The sequence below is a fragment of the Diabrotica virgifera genome, chromosome 10 (genome assembly GCF_917563875.1).
Source record: "Diabrotica virgifera virgifera chromosome 10, PGI_DIABVI_V3a".
NCBI lineage: Eukaryota > Metazoa > Arthropoda > Insecta > Coleoptera > Chrysomelidae > Diabrotica > Diabrotica virgifera.
Genome location: NC_065452.1, coordinates 147,261,173 through 147,288,203, shown reverse-complemented (window position 1 = coordinate 147,288,203; position 27,031 = coordinate 147,261,173). Strand labels below are relative to the sequence as shown.

The 27,031-nt window shown below is 33.8% G+C and overlaps 2 protein-coding genes across 21 annotated transcripts in view; one reads left to right on the top strand and one right to left on the bottom strand.

Annotated features, from left to right (window-relative positions):
• Positions 1 to 27,031, top strand: part of LOC126893466 (protein claret segregational-like) — a 649,821-nt gene that overhangs the window by 534,301 nt on the left and 88,489 nt on the right. The window lies entirely within an intron of this gene.
• On the bottom strand, positions 20,457 to 22,834 carry LOC126893472 (ring-infected erythrocyte surface antigen-like). Its single transcript, XM_050663732.1, has 2 exons — positions 20,972 to 22,834; positions 20,457 to 20,917 (listed from the first exon to the last, which is right to left on the bottom strand). The coding sequence occupies exons 1-2, from the start codon at positions 21,204 to 21,206 to the stop codon at positions 20,457 to 20,459; spliced, it is 696 nt and encodes a 231-aa protein (XP_050519689.1). The 5' UTR covers positions 21,207 to 22,834.

Genomic DNA, 27,031 nt, shown 5'->3' with positions numbered 1-27,031 from the left:
TCCGGACCTGATTTTTCTCTAGTTTGAATAAATCAGTTGATTGGATGGTAACATAAATTACTTATTTGTGCAAAAAAAAATAATTTTTGTAATAAAAGTTATTTTTTTTAAATCTGAGGTTCACTTTACCAAACTTTTAATTCATAGTGAAATTTGATTTTTTATAAAAAATTAAGTAATCGTGTGCGGAAAAAAAATAAATATGCCATTTTAATTGCCTATTTGTCTAATTTGTAAAAATCATATTAGAGTTTTCAAAAAGTGTATACAGGGTGAAATTTTTTCTAAGACCCAAACGAACTAATTTTTTTAAAGCCGGACCTGATTTTTTTCTAGTTTGAATAAATTAGTTGATTAGGTGGTAATAGTGTAACGATTGGCCAAAATAAGAGACACATCGATCTGACCGTTCAAAAATTATGACGAATACAAATTTCTGTCAAAATGCGAAACTCGCCCTGTATATTATTAAACAATGAGAGCAGACACTTTTTAATGGTCATTTGTTATTCCCCATAGGAGCCTCTATACGAGGTAGGAGTATGTACAGTTCCTCATGACTCACCCTGTATATATAATAAGTAAAAACTATTTTTATAGCTAGGAATTACTTTATTGAACAGTCTTAAACCTGTTCATAAATTTTGTTACTATATTTTTTAACTCCGATTTGTAGGTAGCAAATAATATTTGTTATTCTTATCTTATTTTAATTATATTCATTTAAGTTTTGATTTAACAAATAAACCTATCAATCAAAAAACTGTTGTTTAGCTGTGTACACCCAAAAACTAGCTTGATGTAATACAGATGAATATGAAGTAAATACATGTCATAAAGACGTCTTTCTATGGTCAAAATTTCATCCTAAAGACGTCATTTATATGTCTTACGTCACAAAATTACCACAATAAAACGTTGTCACTAATTGCTCAATTTAATGTCATTCAAGTTAGATGTGATGTATTGATGGCAAATTGGTCATTAAACCTGACATCATATTTTGGTCATGTTTATGTCGCCTATCAATTAAGACTAAAAAAACAAGTCACTTCACTCTGTTGGCTGGTCATTTAGAGGATTTGAAATACACGGATTACTGAATTTTAAAGAAAGATGCATTAAATATAATAAAAAAAGACAACTTATGACAATAAAACATTAACATCAAAATTGTTAGTCTTTGTTCTGCTCATACTTAACATAATCGTCCTATTTGAAGTCCATATACTGTGTAATAAAACTTAAAGCCACTTTGTAGGCGTTTTTGACATTATCATAATTGTCTTTAATAGTAAAATGTATGTGTAACGCAATAGATGTAAAATTATTATTATTAACACATTTACGGACACGCTTAGCCTGTAGCCACGTCTTCTTATGGAGTAAATGACTTAAATGTGTTAAATAATTAAAACAAACAATTATTTTAATTGCTTTGGCTTTCAATATAAACCAGAATAATACCACCATTAATTTTTAAGTATATTATGTAAGAAAATAGAATTTACCTAATAACTCACCTCGCCCCCAGGTAAAGTAAAGGTGCTGCGTCACTGAAATGTTTTTTCATTTTTATTTATTTTGTTGCTTTAGCCAGCAGATACATGATGGAAATTATTCATACACTACATATTAATACTATTAAAACTAATACATATTAATATTCTAAATAATTATATAATTATTTACTACTAAAATGAAGAAAAATGTCTATCTATACTACATTAATTGAGACACCATTTTCACTTTTCTTTTCGCAGGATCCTTGGGATTTTAAAGCTGTGTCTCTATCTTGTTTTGTACAATAATTATTGTTTGAGAATGGCATACATATAGTATTTTTACTACAAAAACGTTATTACGTAGGTCAAAATTTTTGACGTAAGAGAACTGTCAAAACATTAGAATGTGACTTTTCATTATTGCCATGTTTATAATAAACATGACAATAATGAAAGTCACATTCTAATGTTTTGACAGTTCTCTTACGTCAAAAATTTTGACCTACATAATAACGTTTTTGTAGTAAAAATACTATACATAATGAGATGCTTCATGTTTTTGTACTCCTGTGACTGCAGTACTGAATATTATTTTGTTTCTCTTCCTGTGCCATCCACACAGTAAAATCTACAAAAACAACAGATTATTACATGGGAAGTTACACCAGTCTATATTCCTTAGTTATAGGAGGAATTCCTCCTATAATGTGGTTATACTACTTATAGCTTACTTTTATCTAGTATCTACCTACATAAAACTACCTTTGATATCAACATCAACCTTAATACTTAAAAAATAAATAATGTGGAAGTTATTCCATACCTACCTAAAGAGTTTTTGAATTGAAATTTTACCAACTGGGTAGGTTGCCCATGTTTTTCCTGCAAATGAAATCGTAAATCCATATTGCCATTAATTTGCACTGTAAACAAGTATATCTTTTTGAGCTTAATTTTTGTAAGACTAACATAATTAAGCGTTTTAAATTATAACACAGTACATACAATACTTGTTTCAATTTATTTACATATTTGCAAATAAATAATCACAAAAGTAAGGTTAAGATTCGGATGTCAAATTTTAAACCAATTCGCATTAGAAATTTTAAAATTCCCGCTAAAAGAAAAGATGTAAATCTGGCAACAGCGCGGTTGCGTGCTGGATATTTAATCTCTCCCCAATAATTCCTCGCCAATAATTATACATATCTGTATAAAAATATACACAGATTATACAACAATATGACAGAAGCAGTGGCGTAGCTGAAGATTGCGGAGCCCCCCGCGACAATTTTGTGGGCCCCCGTACTATAAACATAACGACAACAACTAATAACAGTATAATTACTTAAATATGTGTAAATGACAATATTTGGCCTTTCTTTAATAAGTCTTCATTAGTTAAAGTGTTAATAGATTTTTTGGGAATAGACATAAAAACCTTTTAAACATATATCTTAATCCGACAAACCTATTAGTAAGTTGTTGCAATAAGGGAGTTTTTGTTGCTACGTAACGTACGCATCTCCGTATACGTAAAGCCACTAACGTGTCGTAGAGGATGAACGTTAAAATAGGTAGTTTTTGTGACTGCCTTAACGTAACGTAAAGCAAATCGTAAAGTAATTTTTAAATTCCGTTGACATTAAAAAAATAAAACAATGTTCACACAATATACAATTAATATACAAATGTAAAAAAAGATAAATGAATGATGAAATTGTATGGTTTTTATTGCTTCCATTTAAATATAAAAATATTATTTTTCCTTAGGTTAAATTTTTTTTATTTTTGTTTATACCTACTTTTTAGTTGTAAATTATTGGGTGCATTCAGCAGACTCAATCGATGACTAATCGCTTAGTGATTTTCTGCTGAATGCCACATAAATTGTCGATTAGTTATCATTCGATGACTTATCGGTCGCCATTTTAAACATCGGTTTTGAAATATGATTTCTTAGCAAATCAAAATAAGATTGACGTATGACGTGTGTCTAACACGTATATTTTAAGTTATGTATCTTAAAAAAACATGAATTGAAGGCAAGGAAGGCTGAAAGGCATATAAATCACGCTGATAAATATGTGAGCTGCTTTGTTGGATTATTCGTATGTACCTATTAGGTTTACCTATGTCGCAAGAAATTCAAGAATTTGAAACTATGTATGAATTAAATGGGGTTATTTATAAATTACCATTTCATAATAATTTTTATTTCTGTTCTTGGGGTGTCTTTCACGTATTTGCAAATCATTTTGAAAAATGTGACAGTTGTCATAACCTATTTCGTATGTACATGAAAGTATACCATTCAGCAGAATCGTTAGCGATTACACATCGCTAAGTAATCGATTAGTCATCACAGTTTTCTGCTGAATGCAGCCATTGTACCTACATCAGAATTCCAGTATAATGTAAATAGTGTGTTCATATTTATTTGAAAATTTTACAGAAATTAGTTCATTTATTTATCAAGTTATTAATTGTGCTGATCACTGTATTTCTTAAATTAATACAAGATTTGTTTGTTTTGCTTTATTAATAGACAACTTGAAAACAATAAAATTTTAAATCTATTATGAAGTTCCAATTTCCAATTACAAACACAGAATAATTTTACTCAAATAGACTAAACCAATAACCAATATAACCTTAAATATTTATAAACGGGTACTGGTAGTACGCTGATGAAATATTCATTTGGTAGCCATTGGTAGGTAATCGCCAATCGGGCAAGATCCTCGTGTGCATTCGGTGACTTTCGTCTCGATAGGGATGCGTTCTCACGTACGTATCAGAGCCAGAGCGCTACTTTAGGTAATACGCATCGAGATACGGGAGTTCAACCATCAATGCGCAAGCGTATATGTCAAAAAGATGGGTTACGTTTACGTATTTGTGTGCACAAAAACTCCCTATTATATCTAAATTTACATTGAAAACAATAACTAGAAAATTTTTTTCTAAAAGTTATTTTTTCGTCGCAGCTGAGCTCATCGTAAAATTGTTTTATACATTTTATCCGTTTATTTTTAAATTTCGGTATAATACCCCACTATTCTGCTATTCCTGTTGCTTTTGCTAAAGTTTCGGTAAATAAATTTCTCAGTTCTAGAAGATTATCAAGAGTTTTTTCAAAAAGTTGAAGGGCGACTGTTAACTCTGCCGTTTCAGATTGCAAAAGTGTAGATGTTAGATTAATAAAGTTCATTACTTGTCGGAAAGCTCGACGTAAAGCCATAACAGCATCATGTCTGGATGACCACCGGGTTTCACATAACCTTTTAAGTGTTGGCAAACGCGATGGATCCAGTCATAATAGTAGTACATAGTAATAGTACATCCTATCTTTTAATACTTGCACTAAAAAAACATAATCTTTTAATTATATCTTAAAAAACCAACTTCTGTACACCAGCAACGGCATCATTCAACACTAGGTTCAGGTTGTGTACGGAAAGGTGCTTTGATTGTATAAATTTTAAAATTTCATTTACAAGACCTTCTGCACTTTGGACTAACATGCGAATAAATCCCAAAAAACTTTCAACAACTTCTGCTTTAGAAGAAAAATTATTTTCATCGCAAGTTACGTACCAGAAAATAAAATTAAGCTGATCGTGTTTCGAAATATCTTGAGTGGTATCAAGAATTATTGAATAAAAACAATTTTTTTTAATTAATCAATTCGTTTTCAGTTTCTTGAGCCAGCAAATTTATAACTTCGTTTTGTATTTGGTTGCCCAAGTAATGTGTTTTTTTTTTAGTTATTGTTTTTATCGATTAATTTAGCTAAAACAGGATCATATTTAGCTAGTAAAAGAACCACTGACAAAAAATTACCTTTTTGGGATTCACTTTCATCTAAACTACCAAATGTCCACGAAAGTACGAAACGCTAAATTGCACCCGAAAACAGTAGAGTTACGTCAATTATCCGCTTCATTATTTCCTTCCAAATTCCCTATTTTGATGCTTATTAGTAAAATATGTTTGGGTTCAAAATTTAAAGATAGAAGTATTAAGCTTGAAGGCTTTAACGGGCCCCTCCTAACGTCGGGGCCCCCGCCTTGCGGGCCTGTCAGCTACGCCACTGGACAGAAGCTCTTGTTTACCACTTGGATCTACAGACCGAGCGCGTCTCGTAAATTGCACGGCTTCGCGCAATCGTACTTGAGACACTGTGTCAGGTGAGGTGTTTGAAAATTTGAGTAACTTGATTCTGTGGTGTGAATTTCTAAAACTTTTAAGTGTGGTGTGTGGTTTTTGACCGTTGTGAGAAATTATTTATTTAGTGTTGTGTTTATAATTTAAACTTTTGTTTTATTTTCAAAGTGTTCTTTTTGTTGTAAGTACAAAATGAATCGTACTAAGTGTAACATAAAACTTTTCGAAATCTTCTAACTTGACGGCACATGTAAAAAGAAAACATCCAGGTAATATCATATTTTATACATTTTGATGGTGTTTTAATAATGATTTAATTTTTCCTCTATTTCAGGCTGTGTAGAACTTATTTATAAACGAAATAAATTATTTACCTTATATATACCTATATTACTTTTATTTAGATGATGCTGACAACCTGGTGATTGAATGCGATGACGAGAAAAGGGCTTTTAATAGGTGCGGTTAGCAAAATAAGAAGAGATGAGGAAAGTTGTCTGAAAGAAGCTAAGGAAAAATTAATTTTAAAGCTAACAGGGCAAATAAATGATTTAGTTTCTTTCGAAGAATTAAAGGCTGTACAAAAAATTGTAGTCCCGATAAAACCCACCATAGATGCTATAAGAAATCAAAAAGATATCAATTTGGGTTTTCCATCCGCATCCAGAATACCCTCCAATAAAAAAATTATACCCCAAAGGAATTTTTTTCCAACAAAAAAAATTAAAAAGGGAAAGAAACGTTCAAAATTGCAAAAGCCGTCCGTCCTCAGAAGAAGCCAATATGCTTGCTGCAAAGGTTTTAATTCAAAAATAATTTATTTTTTTATGTGTCAGTATATAATAGGTATATGTTTTAAAATAAGTTTTGTTTTATTTTTTGAGAAAAAATAAAAAATACAGCATACTTACAGTACTTTTTTTGAAATGCTATTTTCCAAAGTTTATAAAATTTCTTACGCTCGATTTTATATTAATAAAGTTAAAGTGGAATTTAAATTTAAAGTTTTCTTTAACTGTAACAGTTGCATTTTTTAAGGTTGTTCAAATTGCATTTAAACTGTGCACAGCGAGAAAAAATAACTCCCCACGCCGCTGATGGAACACAGATAAATAGTTGTGGCCCGAGCCACTGATTCCCAAAAACTTGAGCTCAGCTGTTGCTGTTGCTATGCCAAAACAACACATTTCTTGTAGTTTTCCCCTTCGCCCCCTCGAACCACCGGTAGTTCTTTTCAGTGTGACCATATTTAGTAGAAAACTACTTTTTTAGTAGATTTTCGATGTAAATGAACAATTTTTAGTAGGGAAAAAATCTTTAGTAGATTCTAGTAGTTTTAGAGAAAGAGACATCTACGAGTAAATTCCAGATTAAATTTCAAAGGAATTTGTCAAAATTCCTGGTTTCTTAGTAAAAATAATATGAAAAAAACGGAAAATAATTAATAAACATTGACGACATCTATGATCTATAATACCAATTTAACATTTAAACCACGCATTTTTAATAGGAGACGCTAGTATGAGTTCTCACGTCAACCATTTTTTGCAATAGCGCATGCGCAGTATCATTTAGTAGTTTTTAGTAGATTTTCGACCTGGTTGTTGGTAGATCCTCTAAAAAATATATGGTCACACTGGTTCTTTTTAGTAAGTCACCAGTAGCAAATTAGACACCGTTTAAGTATGTACCTAGTGTAGCGCCGATCGTTTTAGGCACTATTGGCTCGCGTAAGCTATGATGCCAACTCTCTCAAGGGCTCTGTGCCTACAAACAATTTATTATATTTAGTATCTCTGTTGTCAAAAAACAGTAAAGTGTATGAAAGTGCAGTGCCCCACTCTAGTGTAAATAGAAGAGTATGTGCAAGATTCTGACGCCTAGCCACAACGAATTTGTTGCTAACACTCTCTCTCATGTTCGTAAGTAGTGTAGTTATTCTCGCAGCTCACACCATGTATTTCTCAACCCTTTGTTTAACAATAACAAACTATTGTAGAGTATAATTCTCTCGCAGAGTATTGTTTATTTATGTTCAATGTTGATTTCCCTTTAACATTAAAGAGTTTACAGTTTCCTGTGGTATTATTTCGTAGTATTTGAACCATAGGAACTGTCCCCTTGCTCTAACCACCGGCTGAATGATTTACAACCATTCACGGTTAAAAAGTGCAGGAACCAGTGCGCATGAGCCAAAGCCCCTGGTTAGAAAAAATGGTCCTTCGAGCCTTCAAAGGGTAAATGGCCCTTCGTAGCCTATTAATTTTAGTATTTCAGCCCTTGGCTGACCTTAGTTGATGTATTTGCTCTTACACCCACATTCCACCCCTTTGGATAGTATCCTAAAGCCATTCTTAAGGGCATCAAAGGTCCTTCCCGCATCACAAGCTCACTCTATCTCTTAAGATTGTTTGGAGTCCGTTCGGACTCTCTCTCTCTCTCTCTCTTTCTCTAAGCACGCATAGACAATAAAGTGTAATAAGTCTCCTATTTAAAGACATTGTCTCCGGTTAAACCAACTCGCGCCCGGGCAGAATCGCTAGCGCGTGAATACAAGTTCTTCGGAAACAAAAGAATCGCAGACGAATCAACACCGCCAACGCTCCAATCAAGAAAGCTTCAAGGCTCTCAAGAAAGTTTTGAAGCGACGGCAACACCGCAAGCAATCTAGCAGTTGAAACCCCGACCCGACAAGTGGACTACAGACAGGTTTTTTCTTCATAATTTTTAAAGTAGAAATAGTTAAAACTGATTTTAATCTCACAATGATGATAATAAATAACTGTTTGCTTTTTTGTATATTATGGAAAAGGTTTGTTGAATTTATTTTCGTTTAAAAGTACATAAAACGTTATTCAGTAAATCTAAGAGTAAAAAGAATTTTAAACGCTTTTCAGGTAGACTAAATATGATGATGAGTTATAATATTAATTTTTCGAGTTTAGGTGTATAAATATATGAAAACATTTTAGGATTTTACAGGGTGTAACTCGTAATTGTTACAGTTTATGATGCATTTTATTCGTTTTACGCTGATTAAGATATATGATTTTTTTTATGTTGTATGTAAATAGATAGGTATAAGTATTTAGATACATGAAAAAGGTGATATGTATAACAGGTATCGCTAGTATAAAAAGTTTTTTTTGTCGGTTTACTCAGTTCAGCATACACGCGTATTTAACATAGTTTTTTCTACGACCTTGTTTTTAGTGCATAACTCAAATCTCTTAGCAAGTAAATTGATGAAAATTTGTTTTTTGCTCATATAAAAGTTAAACAATGGATTACAAATCGCTATGTAATAGCAGGACAGCTGCCAAAGGGCAGCTAACTCGCGTTCAGGATTGGATTAATAACAAATCACAGGGTATTAATTCGATTTCAATTTTTGAAGCAAAATTAGACATTGTAGAGAAATATTTTGATAAGTACTCAATCGCACAAGACTCTATAGAGATTTTAGTAGCAGAAAATGACAATTTGTCAGATTCTGAAGACAGGGAGGTAACGGAAGAAATGTTTGTTATTAGTATCGCCGCGCTGAAAGATTCAATTAAAAAATTGTCCCCCTCTAGTAGCTCTACCCCCATACGCAATAATAGTTCTGTACCTGTCTCTCAAGATTTACATAGTAATGTTAAGTTACCTGACATTAAGCTCGGAAGTTTCGACGGTTCACGTCCTTCTGAATGGGGAGGCTTTATAGATATTTTCGAAGCTTTAATTGGCAGTAACTCTCGGCTTAAAGATGCTGAGAGGCTCTATTATTTACGTACCTTAGTAAAGGGATCCGCCCTTAAGTTAATTGATACCTTAAAAGTTACAGACTCTAATTACGCAGTTGCACTTAAGACATTGAGAGACCGGTATGAGAACAAATCTATTGTAGTAAACGAATATTTGTCAAATATTGTACATTCCCCCCAAATTAATAAGTGTAACTCTGAGGTTTTGAGAGAGTTTGCCTCATCGCTGCGCAAGGATATCGAATGTCTCAATAATCTAAATCTCACCGATAAAGTTTTAACAGAGGCTCTTTTAGTATTTCTGTTTGAACAAAAATTAGATGCAAACTCGCGAAAGTCCTTTGAAGAAGAACGCAAAACTGCTCAAATCCCCACTCTTAAAGAATTTTTTGATTTTATAGATAAACGTTGCGTTATTTTAGAAAATTTGTCCAGTTTTGAAAACGCTAATGAGAAAAAGCACAATGTACAAGAAAATAAAACGGCCGCGTTCAAACCTAAGGTTAACTTGCATGCAAGTTGTGAATCAAATACTCGCCCCCTCTCGCCACGAAACCGCCCCCACTCACGCCCCAATTCTCCGAATTTTAACGCTACTTGTGTGATTTGCAACGGTGCTCATAGAATTTATTCTTGCGCTAGATTTACCGCTCTCCCTCCTCGCGAAAGAATTAATAGTGTGAAACAGAAAAAGCTGTGTTTTAATTGTTTAGGTTATCAGCACTCAATCAAGGATTGCCGGTCAACAATAAGTTGTTCTATTTGTCGCCAAAAGCATCACACTTTGATTCACTTAGACTCACAGGCAACCTCCAACACTCAATATGCGCCGCGCTCCCAAACTTATCATACGAATAATAATCACACTCACCCACAGCACTCTAATATACGGCAAAATAATTCTTACCACGATAATTCAAGGAATCATACTCCGGACTCTCGCACACGCCGCTATTCGCAACAGGACGCACATTCGCGTCAAAGTACTACGCCAGACGCACAAGAGCGTCCAAACCAAGCCCCCCAAGCAGGTAACCATGTAAATCGTGGAAATTATAGGTCACAAACCGATGTCTCTTACGCGAGCTCGCACAACGCAGTTACACAAAATAGAAATCAGGAATCGCAAGTTTTGCTAGCCACAGCTGAAGTGGTAGTTTTCTCTCACAACGGTCAACCCATGACTGTTAAAATGTTATTAGACAACGGCTCTCAAAATAGTTTTGTAACAACAAAGTTGGCTGAACAATTAGGATTACCCTCTGAAACACAAAATTTGCATGTGTCCGGCTTATCCGGACAAGAAACGCTAATCTCGCGCGAAAAAGTTGAGCTGGAAATTAACTCAAAAGTTAATAATAGGAAATTTGTTATTGATTGCTCTGTTATCGATACCATTTCACAACGTCTGCCACAGTATAGTATAAACCCCGCAAAATTAAATATACCTGCACATTTAATCAGTTGCTTAGCTGATAGCACATTTGCAGTGCCGTCCGAGATTCAAATTTTAGGAGGCGCTGAAATTTATTACTCGCTATTATCTCATGGGTTGTTACATTTAGGTAAAGGACTCCCATCGTTAATTAATACACATTTGGGTTGGGTGATCTCTGGTAATGTCCCCCAACATTGTCTCGAAAATACCCCCAAAGAAAAAGTTTACGCGTTTACAGGTATCTCTGACGCTCTCTCCCTCGAACATAATGAAGAAAATTTATGACTAGATACTCTCTTAAATAGATTCTGGAATCAAGAAGAAATTCTTGACACTTCCTCCCACTCCGCACCTGAAAATGAAATTGTTGAAAATTTGTTCACCTCCAGTACTAAAATTTTAGAAAATGGCACTTACGTTGTAAAAATGCCCTTTAAAACCCCCGACGAATACCTCAAGCTAGGTGACTCCTTTTCTATAGCAAAGAGGCGTTTCTTATCGCTAGAAAACAAACTTCAGAAAAACCCCAATCTGTTGAAAGATTATCAAGAATTTATTAATGATTATGTAGCTCAAGGTCACGCTCGACCCATACCCCTAACCCTTACGAATTCGCTCTCGCACGCAGAACAAGTATTTCGTTCCCCACCTGTGTGCTTATTCTTGAATCGAGAGAAAATTTTACTCCCTACTACACTAGCTCGCTTTTCTACTCCTTCATAATTTCTCTCGATTTTAAAAAGCTGTATTCTTGAATCGAGGGAGTAGAAAGGAATGAGAGAAACTGCGAACAGTGTTGCCGGATTGTTGTTGAAAATTTGAACCAATCACAAAAGTTAAATATTCGCAAATGACCTACCGTCAACTGTCACTGTCAACCTGATCATTTGTTTTGTTTACATGATTTTTAATTTTTCGACTTCGGACTTCGACAAACAAAAAAGAAACAGTTTTTCTGAAGAGTGTAGAGTATTTTCCTAAATACAACTCTTGGCTAGTTGTTTTGATTGTGGCTTTTAATTTATTTGCATATACATGCTGTGATAATAGTATTGTTTACCAGCTTTACACCTTTATTTTATTTCTTTGTTGAGGTTTCTTAAACTGTGATTAAACCGGCCTTTATTTTCTCTTTTTGTATGTACACAACGTTGACAAAGATTTCTCGTGTTCTCACTAACGTTACATGTTTTGTCTGTTATTCAGTGTGTCTATTGGTGGTTGTTGTCTTTTTAGATATACAAAAACTATAACCTACCTAACTTTGTAGAATAAATAAGTAACCAACAAATTAAATTCATATTTAGTTTAAAATAATTCTGTTATACAGCAGGATAAAATAATACAAATGATTTTAGTAGCACAAAAAATATGATTAACTTGGCCACATGATATACTATACACTATGCTAAAACAAAAAAATGAGAGATTATACACTTTTGTATGTATAAAAAAGAATATTGTGAGGGCAGGAATATGTGTACACCCACTTACATAATTATTTATTGATAATAAAATTATACATTGATTAAACCAAAGAATATAAATGTTAAACGAATATAAATGGAGAGTATATATTCTCTGTTATAACTGATTAGCATGTATGAGAAGTCTGATATCAATATTTGCTCGCTATCCTCTTGTTCTCCGGTTAACATTTGTACTTTACAACTCATTCTAAAAAAATATTTTTTGTATAAAATTGTGTAGTGGGCTAATTTTTCTACTTTAACAATATGCACATCATTCCATTTCATTGTTTCCTTGCTGATATTTTTGGTGTAGTTAGTGTGTTTTTAACTAAAGCTTAATATTCATGAAATCTCGAAAGATAATAGTAATATAGGGTTTTCCAGTTTTCTTTGCCAAATTTAGTATAGGTGTTAGTTGTGAAGGCACATACAGTGGTCCTCCTTTCAGAGCATTTTATTTTTCACGTTCTACAAGAGCATGCATTGTATCGCCCTAGTTTTGGATGTGATCTACCACAAAGAACTTATGAGTAATGCTTTCAATATGTGTATTTAAGACAATGTATGATTAAAGGGCATATATAAACTTATTTTTATTTTGCCCAGTGCAATTATCTGAGTAAAATATGACGTTTCTGAGCCCAACACCGAAAGTTACAAATGGGCTTAACTGATTAAATAAAATAAAATATGACGTTTTACTGTAACATGATCCCTCAAATATTTCTAGTAAACAACCATCTATTTTGTTAACACCCCTACAAGCTACCTGTCATGCCATAAAAAATAATATCCTTGTTTATTATGTATATCGTAAATTGTATAATTGTAACAGGCAAGCCCTCTTTTATAAAAAAATCACTTCTGTCTCTATTTGGAATAACCTGAACTGCTAGCAAGTCAAAACAACATACTAGAGTTTTGACGAAGAAGACAGTTTTAAATTGTTTTCTTTTCTAATTGACCTTGGTTCTTTCATTAATGTGAGGATTAAAGCTTTCCTGTTTTTTCAGATTCTCTTCATTGGATAGATCTTTAAAATATTCACAGAAAGAACATGCATTTTTTTTGGCTGAAAAAATTTAAATATTGTACTCAGTATTAAAAATATGTATTTCCATATAAATGCTTTTTAATAGACTGACAATTATTTTCTGTGCACTGCTTTAGATAAAACCGATACATTTCAGATAAGTTCAAGCCCCCCTGTAAATATATTCTCTGTGTGCGAGCTAAGCAGTAATGAGATTCCATTATAGGAAAAGAATATAAATTATGCCTTCTTGTGAAAATATTAATTTCTTTCATAATCTGTCCTTGGACATTCAGTCTTTGAATTTTTTTAACGTTCAAAGCCAACTCTGAAGAGTAAAATTTAGAAATCTGTTTGCAACTGAGAAAATAAAACGCTTAGGAAAAAAATCAGTTACAAAATGAAACAACTCGAATTATTACACTTTGGAACTAAAATAATTAGCATTTTATGACAAAATATATGTGTGACATCTTCACTGAACGTTATTATAGAGTTATTACCATTTTTAATTCGTAAATATTGGTTTATTGAAGCACTTCCCAACATTTGCCTCGAAACCACTATAATTCAACTTGTTACTCTTTGAAATATCTTTGTATAGATATCTAATAGACATTATTCTATAGATATGGAGATAGATAGAAACATCCATAAATCTGCATATGGAAGTTACATTATAACATCTACATGTGGATTGAAGGATAAGTTTCAGTGTAAAATGACAAGATCTGACATTGGGAACCCTCTCAATAAAAAAACCCCTCTAAATTGTAATTAAAAACCAGAGTTCCATACAATTGGATCAGCTGAGATATTTCAGACAGAAAAGATTTTATTATGTAACAGAGAGAGGCATAGAAGACTTACTATCACAAAAACAGCTATGAATATGAAACACATGAAAATATGAAAAACAGCTATATACATAATAATATGCATCCCAAACAAGGATATTGAAGAAAGCAGATAGAAATAAAATAGACGGTTTTGAGACTTCTCTTAGTTCTCTCCGCTTTTCTAAGGTTATGTATTGTTATTTTCACTCCCATTTTCAATTTCTCTTACATACTACCAGTAGAAATTATTACTCCCTTAGGGAGTGACATTTCTCTCAAAGATTAAGAGAATTTTTTTCAAGAATACAGCATTTTCGGTTTTAGGGAGCCACGCCTACTTTTACGTCACTTTCTCTTACCATTTCTACTCCCTGAAATTCAAGAATACGGGCCCTGGCCGTCATTAGAAGCGACCACGTTACGACAAAAACTCGAGTCGTGTACGATTTCTCTTGTCCCAGCAGCTCGAAGCTCTCTTTCAATGATATAGCACTTAAAGGTTATCAGGTCCAACCAGATCTGTATGACATTCTCTTAAGATTTCGTCTTTTCCCCCTCGCACTCACCGCTGACATACGTCAAATGTTTAGGCAAATCAAAACAGACCCCACACAAAATTTTTTGCAGAACATACTTTGGCGCAACTCCCCTTCAGATCAACTGGAATGTCTTGAACTCTTAACCGTGTCATTTGGTCAAACTTTTGCTCCCTACTTATCTTGTCGAGTTTTAAAGGACATCGCACAGAAAAACACTAATCTCCCTCTTGCTTCTCATGCGCTCCTCTACCAAACGTATGTTGACGATATTTTGTGTGGAGCGCACTCTCTCTCTGAATTAGAAATTTTGTACACTCAGTTAAACTCCGCCCTCGCTAACTCTGGTTTTCAATTACACAAATGGTGCAGCAATTCAATAGAGATGTTGCAAAAAATCTCTCACTCTGACCCCCAAGAAAAAGATTTAAATTTAGATGACTTACCCTGCAAAGTTTTAGGCATCAAATGGAACCCCGCTACCGATGAATTTAAAATCTCTGTCCCCACTGCTCTAGAAGTCACTCCTCTCACGAAAAGAAAAGTTTTGTCGATAATTAGCTCCTCATATGATCCCCTAGGTCTAGTAAATCCAGTCATAGTAAATGGAAAAATCCTTATGCAGAAACTTTGGCTGCAAAAAATTGATTGGGACACTCCCATCTGTGACTCCGCTATTCTTGAACATTGGCAAGATTTTGTGTCAAATCTCCTCCAGTTAAAAAATCTCGTCATCCCTAGACAATTGCAAGTTAGTAAAGATGTCTCTCGTATTGAAATTCATGGATTCGCTGACAGCAGCTCATCAGCGTATGGGTGTGCTTTGTATCTCAGAGTTAAATACTCAGATAATAGTATTTCATGTAACTTAATTTCCAGTAAAAGTCGTGTATGCCCTCTCAAGAAAATAATCACTATCCCCAAACTAGAGTTATGTGCCATGTTGCTCCTCGCGAAGTTGACTACAAAAATTTTAAGTATATTTGAAAATGATCTCCGCCCTCACTCAGTAAATTTGTGGACTGATTCCACTATTGCTTTACATTGGATAAATTCTCACCCAAGTAGATGGAACACGTTTGTAGCTAATCGTGTCAGTCAAATACAGAGTCAGTGTGAAACGTTCCAGTGGCGGCACGTTTCATCCCCAGACAATGCAGCCGACATGCTGTCTAGAGGCTCATTTCAACCTAGTAATTTGGAAGTTTGGTTCCATGGCCCAGAGTTCATGCGAAACCCAGGCTTTGAAACGCCGCAAGTAAACAACCTACCCCCACCCTCTCTCAAATTACCCGAAGAAAAGAAAGTTGTTCTTACGACTCTTGTTCAGCCTGAAAATTTTTGGCTATCTCTATTCTCTCGTTTTTCTAAGTTTTCCACCCTTCAACGTACAGTGGGGTACGTATTAAGATTCACTCAAGTACTGAAAAATAAAAAGAAAAATTCTGAACCGCTCTCCACCTCTGAACTCTCTCAAGCGCATGATCGCATAGTGAAAGCCATACAATCGCATTATTTTGCAAAAGAAATTGCAGAAATCTCCGCAAATCGCCCCTTGTCAAATAAGCAGTTATTAAGTTTGAATCCCTTTCTCGACTCTTCTAATTTCCTCCGCGTAGGCGGCAGGCTCGCTAACGCTGAGATACCCTTCGATCAAAAATTTCCGCTATTGCTCCCCTCCAAAGCTCACGTTGTCACACTCATGATCAAAAAAGAACACATTCGTTTGCGGCATGCAGGACCGCAAAATACACTCTCAAATCTCCGACTCAGATATTGGCCACTCAATGCTCTTAGAGAAATTAAACGCATTATCCATTCTTGTACTATTTGTCACAGATTCAACGCAAAAGTAGCTGAACAGATTATGTCAGATCTCCCCAAAGAAAGGATTTGTGCATCCCGCCCATTTTTCAAAGTAGGTGTCGACTTTGGAGGACCCTACCTCGTAAAATCTTCAAAATTGAGAAAAGCCCCAGTAACGAAATGTTACATCGCAGTTTTTGTCTGCATGGTCACGAAAGCGGTACATGTAGAACTTATCTCCAATCTCACCACAGAGGCATTCTTAGCGACTCTCAAAAGATTCATAGCTCGTAGAGGTAACCCTTCCAAAATATTTAGCGATAATGGTTCGAACTTTCAAGGGGCAAGAAATCAACTGAAAGAACTCTATGACTTTTTCAAAACCCAAAGTAATTATGACACAATTAGAGAATATTTATCACAGAATGAAACGCAATGGCAGTTCATTCCCCCTAGGGCTCCTCACTTCGGTGGGCTTTGGGAAGCTTCCATCAAAAGTGTAAAATACCATTTACAAAGAATTCTAGGTAACTCTAGTTATACCTTTGAAGAACTCTACACAATATTAGCACAGGTTGAAGCAATATTGAACTCTAGACCTCTATCTCCAATATCAAATGACGCCTCCGACTTGCAGCCACTCACACCTGGGCACTTCCTCATTGGTGGTCCAGTAACCGCGTATCCCGACAAAGATATTTCAGAACAATTAGATAATAAACTCACATCTTGGCAAAGGTGCACTAAGGCACAGCAAATATTCTGGAAAAGGTGGACAAAAGATTATCTTAACAGGTTGCAGCAACGCCCAAAGTGGTTACGCCCACAAACAGATCTGAAAGTAGATCAAGTTGTTTTAATAAAAAATGAAGACACGCCTCCATTAAAGTGGCCTCTAGCTAGGGTATTAGAGGTAATACCAGGGAAAGACGGTAAGGTTAGAGTCGTACGTCTTAAAACGACAAATGGTGAATATACCAGGTCCATCACAAAAGTTTGCCCCCTCCCTTCAGATGACATGGTCGCCTCATCAAATTAAACCAGCTGCGTTATATATTAATGTGATATTCAAAGATCGGTGTGCTCAAAGCAATTGATTAGATAATTAATTAATTAATTAAATTTAATTTTAATGATGCACTTATGATTTAATCACACTATTTAATGCTCTAATCTCAGGGTTTTATATTCTCGTGCTTCAATATCTCCTTTGCTTTACATATGATAAATAAGGTCAAAGACTAAAGGAATAAAACACATATATGGTACAAAAACATCTATTGAAATAAATTCACCCTCAAAATATCCTCTAAAAATAATATCTCCTATTCTGATTATTGAAATACTCCTACCACTATCTAAAGTACTTATTGAAATTTGCGTTATGAATAATTCTACAAAAAATAAAACTGTCTCTCGGATGATGAGTTGTCCAAATTCTTGTCTCTGGTCGCCTACAATTTTACTCTTAGCAGTCCCCTATGTAGTCAGCAATCTCGCAACAAACTATTGCAAGCCTATTGTCATCAATGACCCCCTACAGATGCACGTATCTTTCAAAAAAACAATGCTAGCCTTTTCTCCTCTCAATAAACTGAATCTATTTCTCGTTCCGGCATGCAACGGTGACTCTTGGAATATAAGTAGAACAATATAACTTACAATGCTTTACGTGATGAGCTTCCGTCAGGACACTTATTTCAACAAACTCACAACTATTCACTTATCTGCCTTACTACTTCAGGAGACTCTCAGAGATCACCACTAGTCGACTTCACGATCATTTAACAATATATATGCATATATCGACGGCCAAAGTGCAGTACCTCGTATCATTATTTTGGTCAATTTTACAGAAATCGCGAAAAACTACATTTTCTCGCACATTGCGCTTAATTTGTAACCAGAACTTAAAAAAATGATTTATTAACCTATTTTAATACAAATTTATTATCTTTTTACATCCATAACCCACGTCTGCTTGATCCGAGGTATTGCATTAAAACGGTAAACCTATACGAGGTACTGCACAGCTAAAGTTGACACATGAGAGTAGAAAAAAAAAGGCACAAAAAGAGTAACTTTAATAACATTTTATTATCCAAAATGGTAACTCATTTAAAAAACAAAACATTATTTTAAACATTATAACAAAATCTTATTTTTTAATATTAGGTATGTTGAATAAACTTATAACATTTATTATCAAAAATGGTAAAAAACAAAACAAACCTTATTTTTTATTAGGTAGGTCGAAAAAACTTATGAAAAATATAAAAAATTCATTTTGTGTAGAAAACTCCTACTATTCGTATTGCAAGCTTTCATAATACGCCCAACAATCTTTGGGAATAACCGGCTTTATTTCATTAAGATGATCAAACTTTTTTTTTATTTTTTGTAGTCTCTTGTATAACCGCGGAAACTCAACTCCAGCTAAACTTATCGCTTTTGGTCGTCGAGGAAGTACTTGAAATTCATCATTGAAATTGATTTCTCCCTTTGGCAAGTATTCCAGTACTCTTAGGTTTGTCACGACTGGATCTGATAATACTTTTATAGGCCTTATGGAATCATACTTCATTAATGGCTTGTAATTAAAATTGGTGAAAAAATCAAAGTCTGGTGTTTTAACAATATAGGGGTTTTTCTTTTTAGCTTCCTTTGTGATTCGAGCTTAATCGCTTGGAAGATAAATGTCTTTATTTTTTAATGATGTTTTAATGCAGGCGTGCACACTATCGCACTCCATTTCTGTATGGCCCTTGGCCAGATATTTTTGTGTGATTTTTACACTGTACATTTCAGACAAATGAAGTAGCGCGTTAGACATTATGGAGTTGCGATTTTGGGCTGTGCAGCCATCTGAGAATATGATAACTTCTCTTTTGTCACCTTTATCCAAAAAATTCTCTTTGAGATAATCGACTACACACGAGGCGTATGTCGAGGCGTGAAGATCTGTTTTGGTCTCATCAAACCAATAACAAGTTCCCAAGTTGGTTTTTAAGTCGTAGATGGTGAAATTGTGGCAGCAAAGCTTTACTTTGTAATATAGTGAACTAGCGTTTAACTGAGGACAAAGCTTAACGGCTTGAAGGTAAATTGTAAGTGTATGACATTCTCCTAAAATTGCCTTATTTTTGTCAGATTCCTTCTCTTTTCTGGCCCTGTCTTTTTCTTCGCGATGCTTGAGAAATAACTCTTCCTCTAAATTTCCATTTTCATATTTGTAGCACTGGTCACATCTGTCCTTTCGTGGTGTAAATATTCCAATGTTCAGCCCATTTACAACCGCCGTTAATTTAGTCATCGACAAGCACATTTTGTCATTGATATTGCACTGCTTTTTATACTCCCGGTATAATTGAGCTATAGAATGAAACTGCTGTTCTAAATACTGTTTTGAAGTTTCCTTACGACAGTAGTGCGCAGGTAACTTATTAAGGGATTGCAAAAATTCTTTTAGGTATTCGGAAGCTTCTGTGTGATTATTTTCTCTTTTCTTTCTGCTCTGCACAACAATTTCTTGCCTTTCAACAATGCCGTCACTACTTTTTAACAACCAGTTTCGTACCGACCATTCACCAAGACCTGTTGTGTTCAGATACATTTTTTGCAAACCGGAATGAACCGGTGATTTATCTTTAAGTTGTATTTTAGCGTCGTTGTCCTTCTTGAATCCGGTGTTTTATTTCTTGACGTTTCCAAAGTAACCGTATTACACACAAAAACCTTTCTTTGATCCCATGTCATTTTCGACCAAAAATTGTTAAATATTCCTGCACGGTCATTTTCGTCAATTAATTTACACTTTCGACTGGCTCCCTTCTCATCTCCACAATCGCATCGCGGTTTTAGGCGACGTTTTGTTCTCATTTATCATTAAATGTTTTATTTTGATTTCTTTATTTTCTGAATCCTAAATAATCTTGTCCTTCCATCCTTAATTTTTTATTGAGCTGTCGTTGATTGGTTTTCTTTCGCTTCCGTTTTTGTAAGTTTTCTTCAATATTGTTGTCGGCTTCGGTTATATCAAGTTCCATATTTGTATTGTTCGGTTGAATATCTTCATTATCGCTTTCTTCTTCACTCTCTGGGTTTGAGTCTGGTATGTATTCTTCATCATTTTCTTTATTTGACTGCGTATCCTCCTCCACTTCACTATCGTCACTAATGGCTTTCTGGTAGTTCTTATCTGGTACGTATACTTCTTCCTCTACAGTGTAAATAATAGTTTTGTAGTATTGCGGTCTTAAGTCAACATTAGTAGAAGTTGAATTTGTGGCTACATTAGTTGGAAATAATTGATCCAAATCCTCAAATAGGTTCGACACGTTTGGAATTTCATTTTGGTTGTCTTCTAAATCTACGAGCATAAAAAAATTAGTCAAAGCGAAAGAAATAATGTTAGTGCAAATACCTGCTAAGTCATTAAAAACTGGACCTACGTCGTTTTCAGGCTGGCTTAAAACTTCGTTAAGGGCATCAACAACTGTTTCATTTAAAGCAGGATTTAAGTCGTCTTGAAAAACAATTACAGCGTTTTCTAAATCTACTGTTGTATAATAATCTAAGGTATCGCTTTGACTAGAAGCGCCTTTAGCTTCAGTAATTTCTTTGGCACTCTCTAGAATTTTTTTCGTTCGTGATAACATTGCCACTATGACTCCTAAAAAAGAGATACATTTCTACAAATATATCGATGAATAGTTTATAAGCATGAGCGTGCCATGCGAGAGAAATGAGTTCTATCGAGTATAGTAATTATTATTGTCTTTGTTGGATAAGCGTTAAATTTACAGAATTATTTTTTCTGTTTTTCTTGTATATCACAGTCTCAACAAACTTAGTCTCCAGTGTGCAAGTACTGTTATGTGTTTAACAAATTAACTTGGATGTAAAAAGCTTGTACAAAGTACCTACAAAGTAATGCATTACTTCGTATGGTAACAATAAATATTGTAGACACAATATTGCAGGACCTCGTATAATTATTTGGACTTACAAACCTTATTTTAGTAAAATCGCAACGACTTTTAAAAAAATCAAACTATTTTTTCGATGAAATACAATATTAGGATAAATGTATAACAGCATTAATAATTATTAAATATTTACTTACCTCATTAACGTAAAAAAGGTAATGGCAAAGCCAAAGAAGGACTTCTTATGGCAGAAAACAATGGCGACTGACGGATACAAGGTACTGCATTCAAAAAGACAACAACAATTATCCGAGGTAATGAATTTGCCTCTAGAAACCTGTAACGAAGTTATGTGGAATTTTTTAAACGTTTTTAATAGATGGCGCGAGCAAAATCCTAAATATTCATGTATAAAACCTAAAACCGAAAAAATATCACATACGAGGTACTGCACTTTCGCCGTCGATATGTAAAATTGTTAGGTATCGTGTTGTCGTTTGTCGCGTAGTGTAGTCTTCTCCGCCTTGTATATGGATGGCCGCTTTTCCGGTGGTGGCAGAATGTTCAAATTGCATTTAAACTGTGCACAGCGAGAAAAAATAACTCCCCACGCCGCTGATGGAACACAGATAAATAGTTGTGGCCCGAGCCACTGATTCCCAAAAACTTGAGCTCAGCTGTTGCTGTTGCTATGCCAAAACAACACATTTCTTGTAGTTTTCCCCTTCGCCCCCTCGAACCACCGGTAGTTCTTTTTAGTAAGTCACCAGTAGCAAATTAGACACCGTTTAAGTATGTACCTAGTGTAGCGCCGATCGTTTTAGGCACTATTGGCTCGCGTAAGCTATGATGCCAACTCTTTCAAGGGCTCTGTGCCTACAAACAATTTATTATATTTAGTATCTCTGTTGTCAAAAAACAGTAAAGTGTATGAAAGTGCAGTGCCCCACTCTAGTGTAAATAGAAGAGTATGTGCAAGATTCTGACGCCTAGCCACAACGAATTTGTTGCTAACACTCTCTCTCATGTTCGTAAGTAGTGTAGTTATTCTCGCAGCTCACACCATGTATTTCTCAACCCTTTGTTTAACAATAACAAACTATTGTAGAGTATAATTCTCTCGCAGAGTATTGTTTATTTATGTTCAATGTTGATTTCCCTTTAACATTAAAGAGTTTACAGTTTCCCGTGGTATTATTTCGTAGTATTTGAACCATAGGAACTGTCCCCTTGCTCTAACCACCGGCTGAATGATTTACAACCATTCACGGTTAAAAAGTGCAGGAACCAGTGCGCATGAGCCAAAGCCCCTGGTTAGAACAAAGGTAACACACACTTTAACTTTATTATGAAATCGAGCGTTAGTCAAAATTCTAAATGCTCAGTAAATAATAACAACAATTAGGTACTTGTATTGAAAACAACATATTTTGTAGTTTAAAAAAAACAACATATTTGCAACATAGATAACAAAACAACAGCTTTGTTACGTATTTTAAAAAACTCTCCATCATGCATGCTCCATGAGAAAAGAAAATATAAAACTAATTTCATCCTTATCGTGTCTCAGATGGCGTAGCTACTTTTGCTATAACTACTCAACGCTTTGCTACTCTACCTACCTACATACAATTTGTATTATTTTATCAAAAAACAAGCATTTACATACTTTGCAAATTGTATATTTTGCTTTGCATTTTCGTATGAAAAAACCGCGGTATTTATCTTGAACTTTTTTTGAACAAGGTGCAATACTTAGGTAATATTATTATTAATAAAACAAAGTATATTAAAATACAATGTTAAAAACTTTAATAATATTAGCAATATTTAAAAACTTTAATATATTATATTATAGTAGGTATACATATTATGAATCAGTAGAAACGATTATATTTAAAGGCAGTGGATAGGTAGCCGGTACCGGTGACTTCTTCCGTAGCCGGTGCGGAACTACCGGTCAATGAGTTGGTTGCCGGTTCCGGGGGGTACCGGGTACCGGTAATACATTAGGTAATGATGTATTAGCATGTGTCCTACTTACTGAAATTATACAAAATAGCTGCATTTACATTATACATTTTCAATGATTGTGCGAAATAAATGCATTTTATTTTAAATAATTATTTTCAAGCAGTGTGCATTTTTATGAAAAAGTAATCAAACAGATCACAAATAATTAACTCAGAGATCAAGTAAGACTTTATTAAAAAAATTAAAAAGTAACAATAGTTATGATTATTATTGTACCCCGGCAGAACCAAAATTTAGTCTTCATCACAGATAATCAAATTTGCCTGATTGATGCAGTTCTGAAGGCAAAACTCTGCTTTTCTGAATGAACAAGATCCTGTATAGATTTCCATGTCTCAACAAGTTACCATAGTTTTAAAATTGATACCGAAACAAGATTAGAAGAGATTAGAAACTATTTGTTTTTTAAATTCAACTTGATCGGATTGGCTTTTCATTTTCTTTTTTTTTGTAAACTAATTACGGTTACATCTTGTCCTTTTGGTCTTTCAACCTTTAATTCAATTCAATGCTTTAAACTTTATACAAAACTAACATAGGAGCACACGAAGCATAGATAAAGAATATATTATACTGAATATCACAGTATATAGGTTTATACAACAATTCGAATAGCAAAAAAACTGTGCTGAATATATACTACTCAAACACGAATCAACATAAACATAACCTAAACTAAACATACTCTTGATTTAGACCAATAATAAGCGACTACCGGCTACAGAACAAGTCACCGGTACCGGCTACCTATCCACTGCCATATTTAAATTTGGTAAATTATAACTCCACTGGACCAGAGCACGACCACACAACTCAAAACACAAGTACGCAAATACGGTTGCGTAAAGCGTGGCTCGAAGCCGTGCAATTTACGAGACTCGCTCGGTCTGTAGATCCTTGTAGGGTTACCACGTCTACTGATTTTTCAGTAGAACTACTGATTTGAACACAAATCTACTGATCACTGTATAAAACCTACTGATTTGAACTCAAATTTACCGAGCTACCGAAAACTTCTACTGACAAATCTAAAAAAATTCAAAACCCAACATCCAACAACGTGTTAATCTTCTTTGGTTTCACTTTACCTAAATTTCTAAAAATAGTCGGTATATATGGGATGTTTAGAATTTGTCATGGTAATAATGATGTCAATAAGTGGCTACTGTGGCTAGCCTTAAGATAACAAAGGGACTCTTGCGTTGAGAGAGAAATGTGTCATGTGTTTCCAATAGGAATACTGATACAACCAAACCGTCGGTCGGGTATTGCGACGCCTCGATATAATTTATGAGGTGATTTATGAGTATCTGATGAATAGGTATAGGTACTTTATTTTTTGGTAAAAGAAATGGGTAATTTTTGTCTTTAGTACTTTGTACTTATTCTGTTTCCAATAAGTTCAGAGCGTGCAGAAAAACTATTTAGCAAATAAATATTTTTTGATGTTTTCTGGCAATAGTAAAATGTATTTTGAATTAAGTAAATTACATACCTACATTCTCCTTTTTGTGTCAATTAATTTAATTCAATAATTTTTTTGTACCCTGTATAAATAATTGAAGACGTAAGTGGATAAAGGTCGTATGTCACAAAATAATGTTTTTGAGTAATGAGCATTTTAGTGTCTTTTGTTCCAAGTTAATTATTTATTTTATAAATTTGCATTGCTACTCTTTTTTAAACAGGTGTCTGAAGGTGCTTTTTTAAATTTTAAATTGAATTTAAAAAAAGTTACCTTAAGCCAAATATTTCAATTTTTGTGGACATATTATTACCTTTATCCACATAAAAATAATAAAAAAATGTTACGGTTAAGTGGATAAAACAGTTAAGTATCAAAAATGCGAGCATTTATTTTCAAAAAAATTACAATACAAAATGTAAAATTAAAAAAACACATATTTTTTATTAGGTTCTTCTTTTCTTTTTGGGATTTTCTTCATTTTCCTCAATGTATTGTGTTTTCATAAAACCATCTATACTCTTAGGAAACAAATTTTATTCAGTCTCTTAAATTTTGCAGTTTTTCCAAACTCAAACCGCCAGTTTTATTTTCCAGTTTTCTTGGTCTATATTCAGTTCTGGTCAGATGTGCTGTCCTTTTTTTTCTTAAATCTACTTGCTAAAATGTCATGTAGTCATTAAGGTATGTATTATAGAGATAGAAGCCAAATTCGTCCACTCTTGTCGATTTACATTAACACGAAAATTAACCTTTTCATTTGAACTGTTTGTTTGCTTTTACATAAACGGAGGTTTACCAGCAGATCTCCAAAGTCGTAGAAAAAATTCTCCATATTTACGCATTTCACATGGATAAAGGTATTATGTCCAAACGCGATTTTGGACATAATACCTAAATACCTTTATCCACTAGAATTTCGAAAATCTAGTGTGACATATTGCTTTAATACATTCCTATTATTTTTATTTGAGTACAAATAGGTTATTTTAAAATTCTAAAAGTTGAAACAGCACATTCGAAGAACAAGAACCTAATAAAACAATTTTCTCAAAAAATGTGACATATGACCTGTATCCACTTATGTCCTCAATTATCTTAATGTTTGAAGCAATAAATGTTTATTAGCAATAAATGTTAAAAATTATTTTATTCTAACTTTTACGCGCTCACTAGATAGGTATCAGGTATAATATAAAAGACCAAATAAATAAATATAGTATGTAAATTTCTGTGAAGGCTTTAAAAATACGAGATTACTTGGCCGCGTCAATAATATAAAGGTGACCGTAGATACCAGTTCATAAATAAGCGAATCTACATAATATAATTAGTTTGGAGAATTTTAAACTGGCCGTTATTTAAAAACTGTCCGTTAGTAGAAGTGGCCGATTTTAAGAGGTGGCCGTTAACACCGGTTTTACTGTATTATAAATGGCTTAAAAAATCTACTGATGGCTACTGATTTTTTGAAAGCAAAACTACTGAAGACATCAAAACTGACCTGGCAACCCTTTCATCGATTGTCATTTGTTTCACGAGATGCTAATTCGCACACTTTAACCAACGTTGCCAATTGTACGCGTCCCAGTCAGTGCGCGGTAAATTTAAAATAGACGATGTATGGTGCCAGCACACAAACATGAAATTAATGATAAATAATATGAAGTAATATAATAATTTAATTATTAAAGGTAGTAATAATTTAATTATTAAAGGAATATAAAGTTCTAGTCAATATAAAGTTCAAAACATAAGTTTATTCAAGCTTTTAAGCGATATGTAAAAAAAAGTAAAAGTTTGTATTTCCATACCTAAATTGTATTTTGCGTAGTGATAAAAAATAGTGTTTGTCAAACTAAGTATGTAATATCTAAGGCTTAAGGAATACAATCAAGTCGTAAAAGTACCTACTCAAGAGCAACCAAACAATTATTTTACACATTAAAAAAATACCTCTAATACAACTATAGAAATACTTGAATTAATGCTAATATACAGGCTGTTATAACCAAAACAAAAATAAGCGATCGATAATGGCCGTTTACAGTAAATT

What these genes read in the sequence shown, in the direction of transcription:
- LOC126893472 (XM_050663732.1), bottom strand. Translation starts at nt 21,206, where the DNA reads ATGTTATCACGAACGAAAAAAATTCTAGAGAGTGCCAAAGAAATTACT. An exon ending in AGTTTTTAATGACTTAGCAG is followed by an intron (nt 20,918 to 20,971) that starts GTATTTGCACTA and finishes TTATGCTCGTAG; the next exon opens with ATTTAGAAGACAACCAAAAT.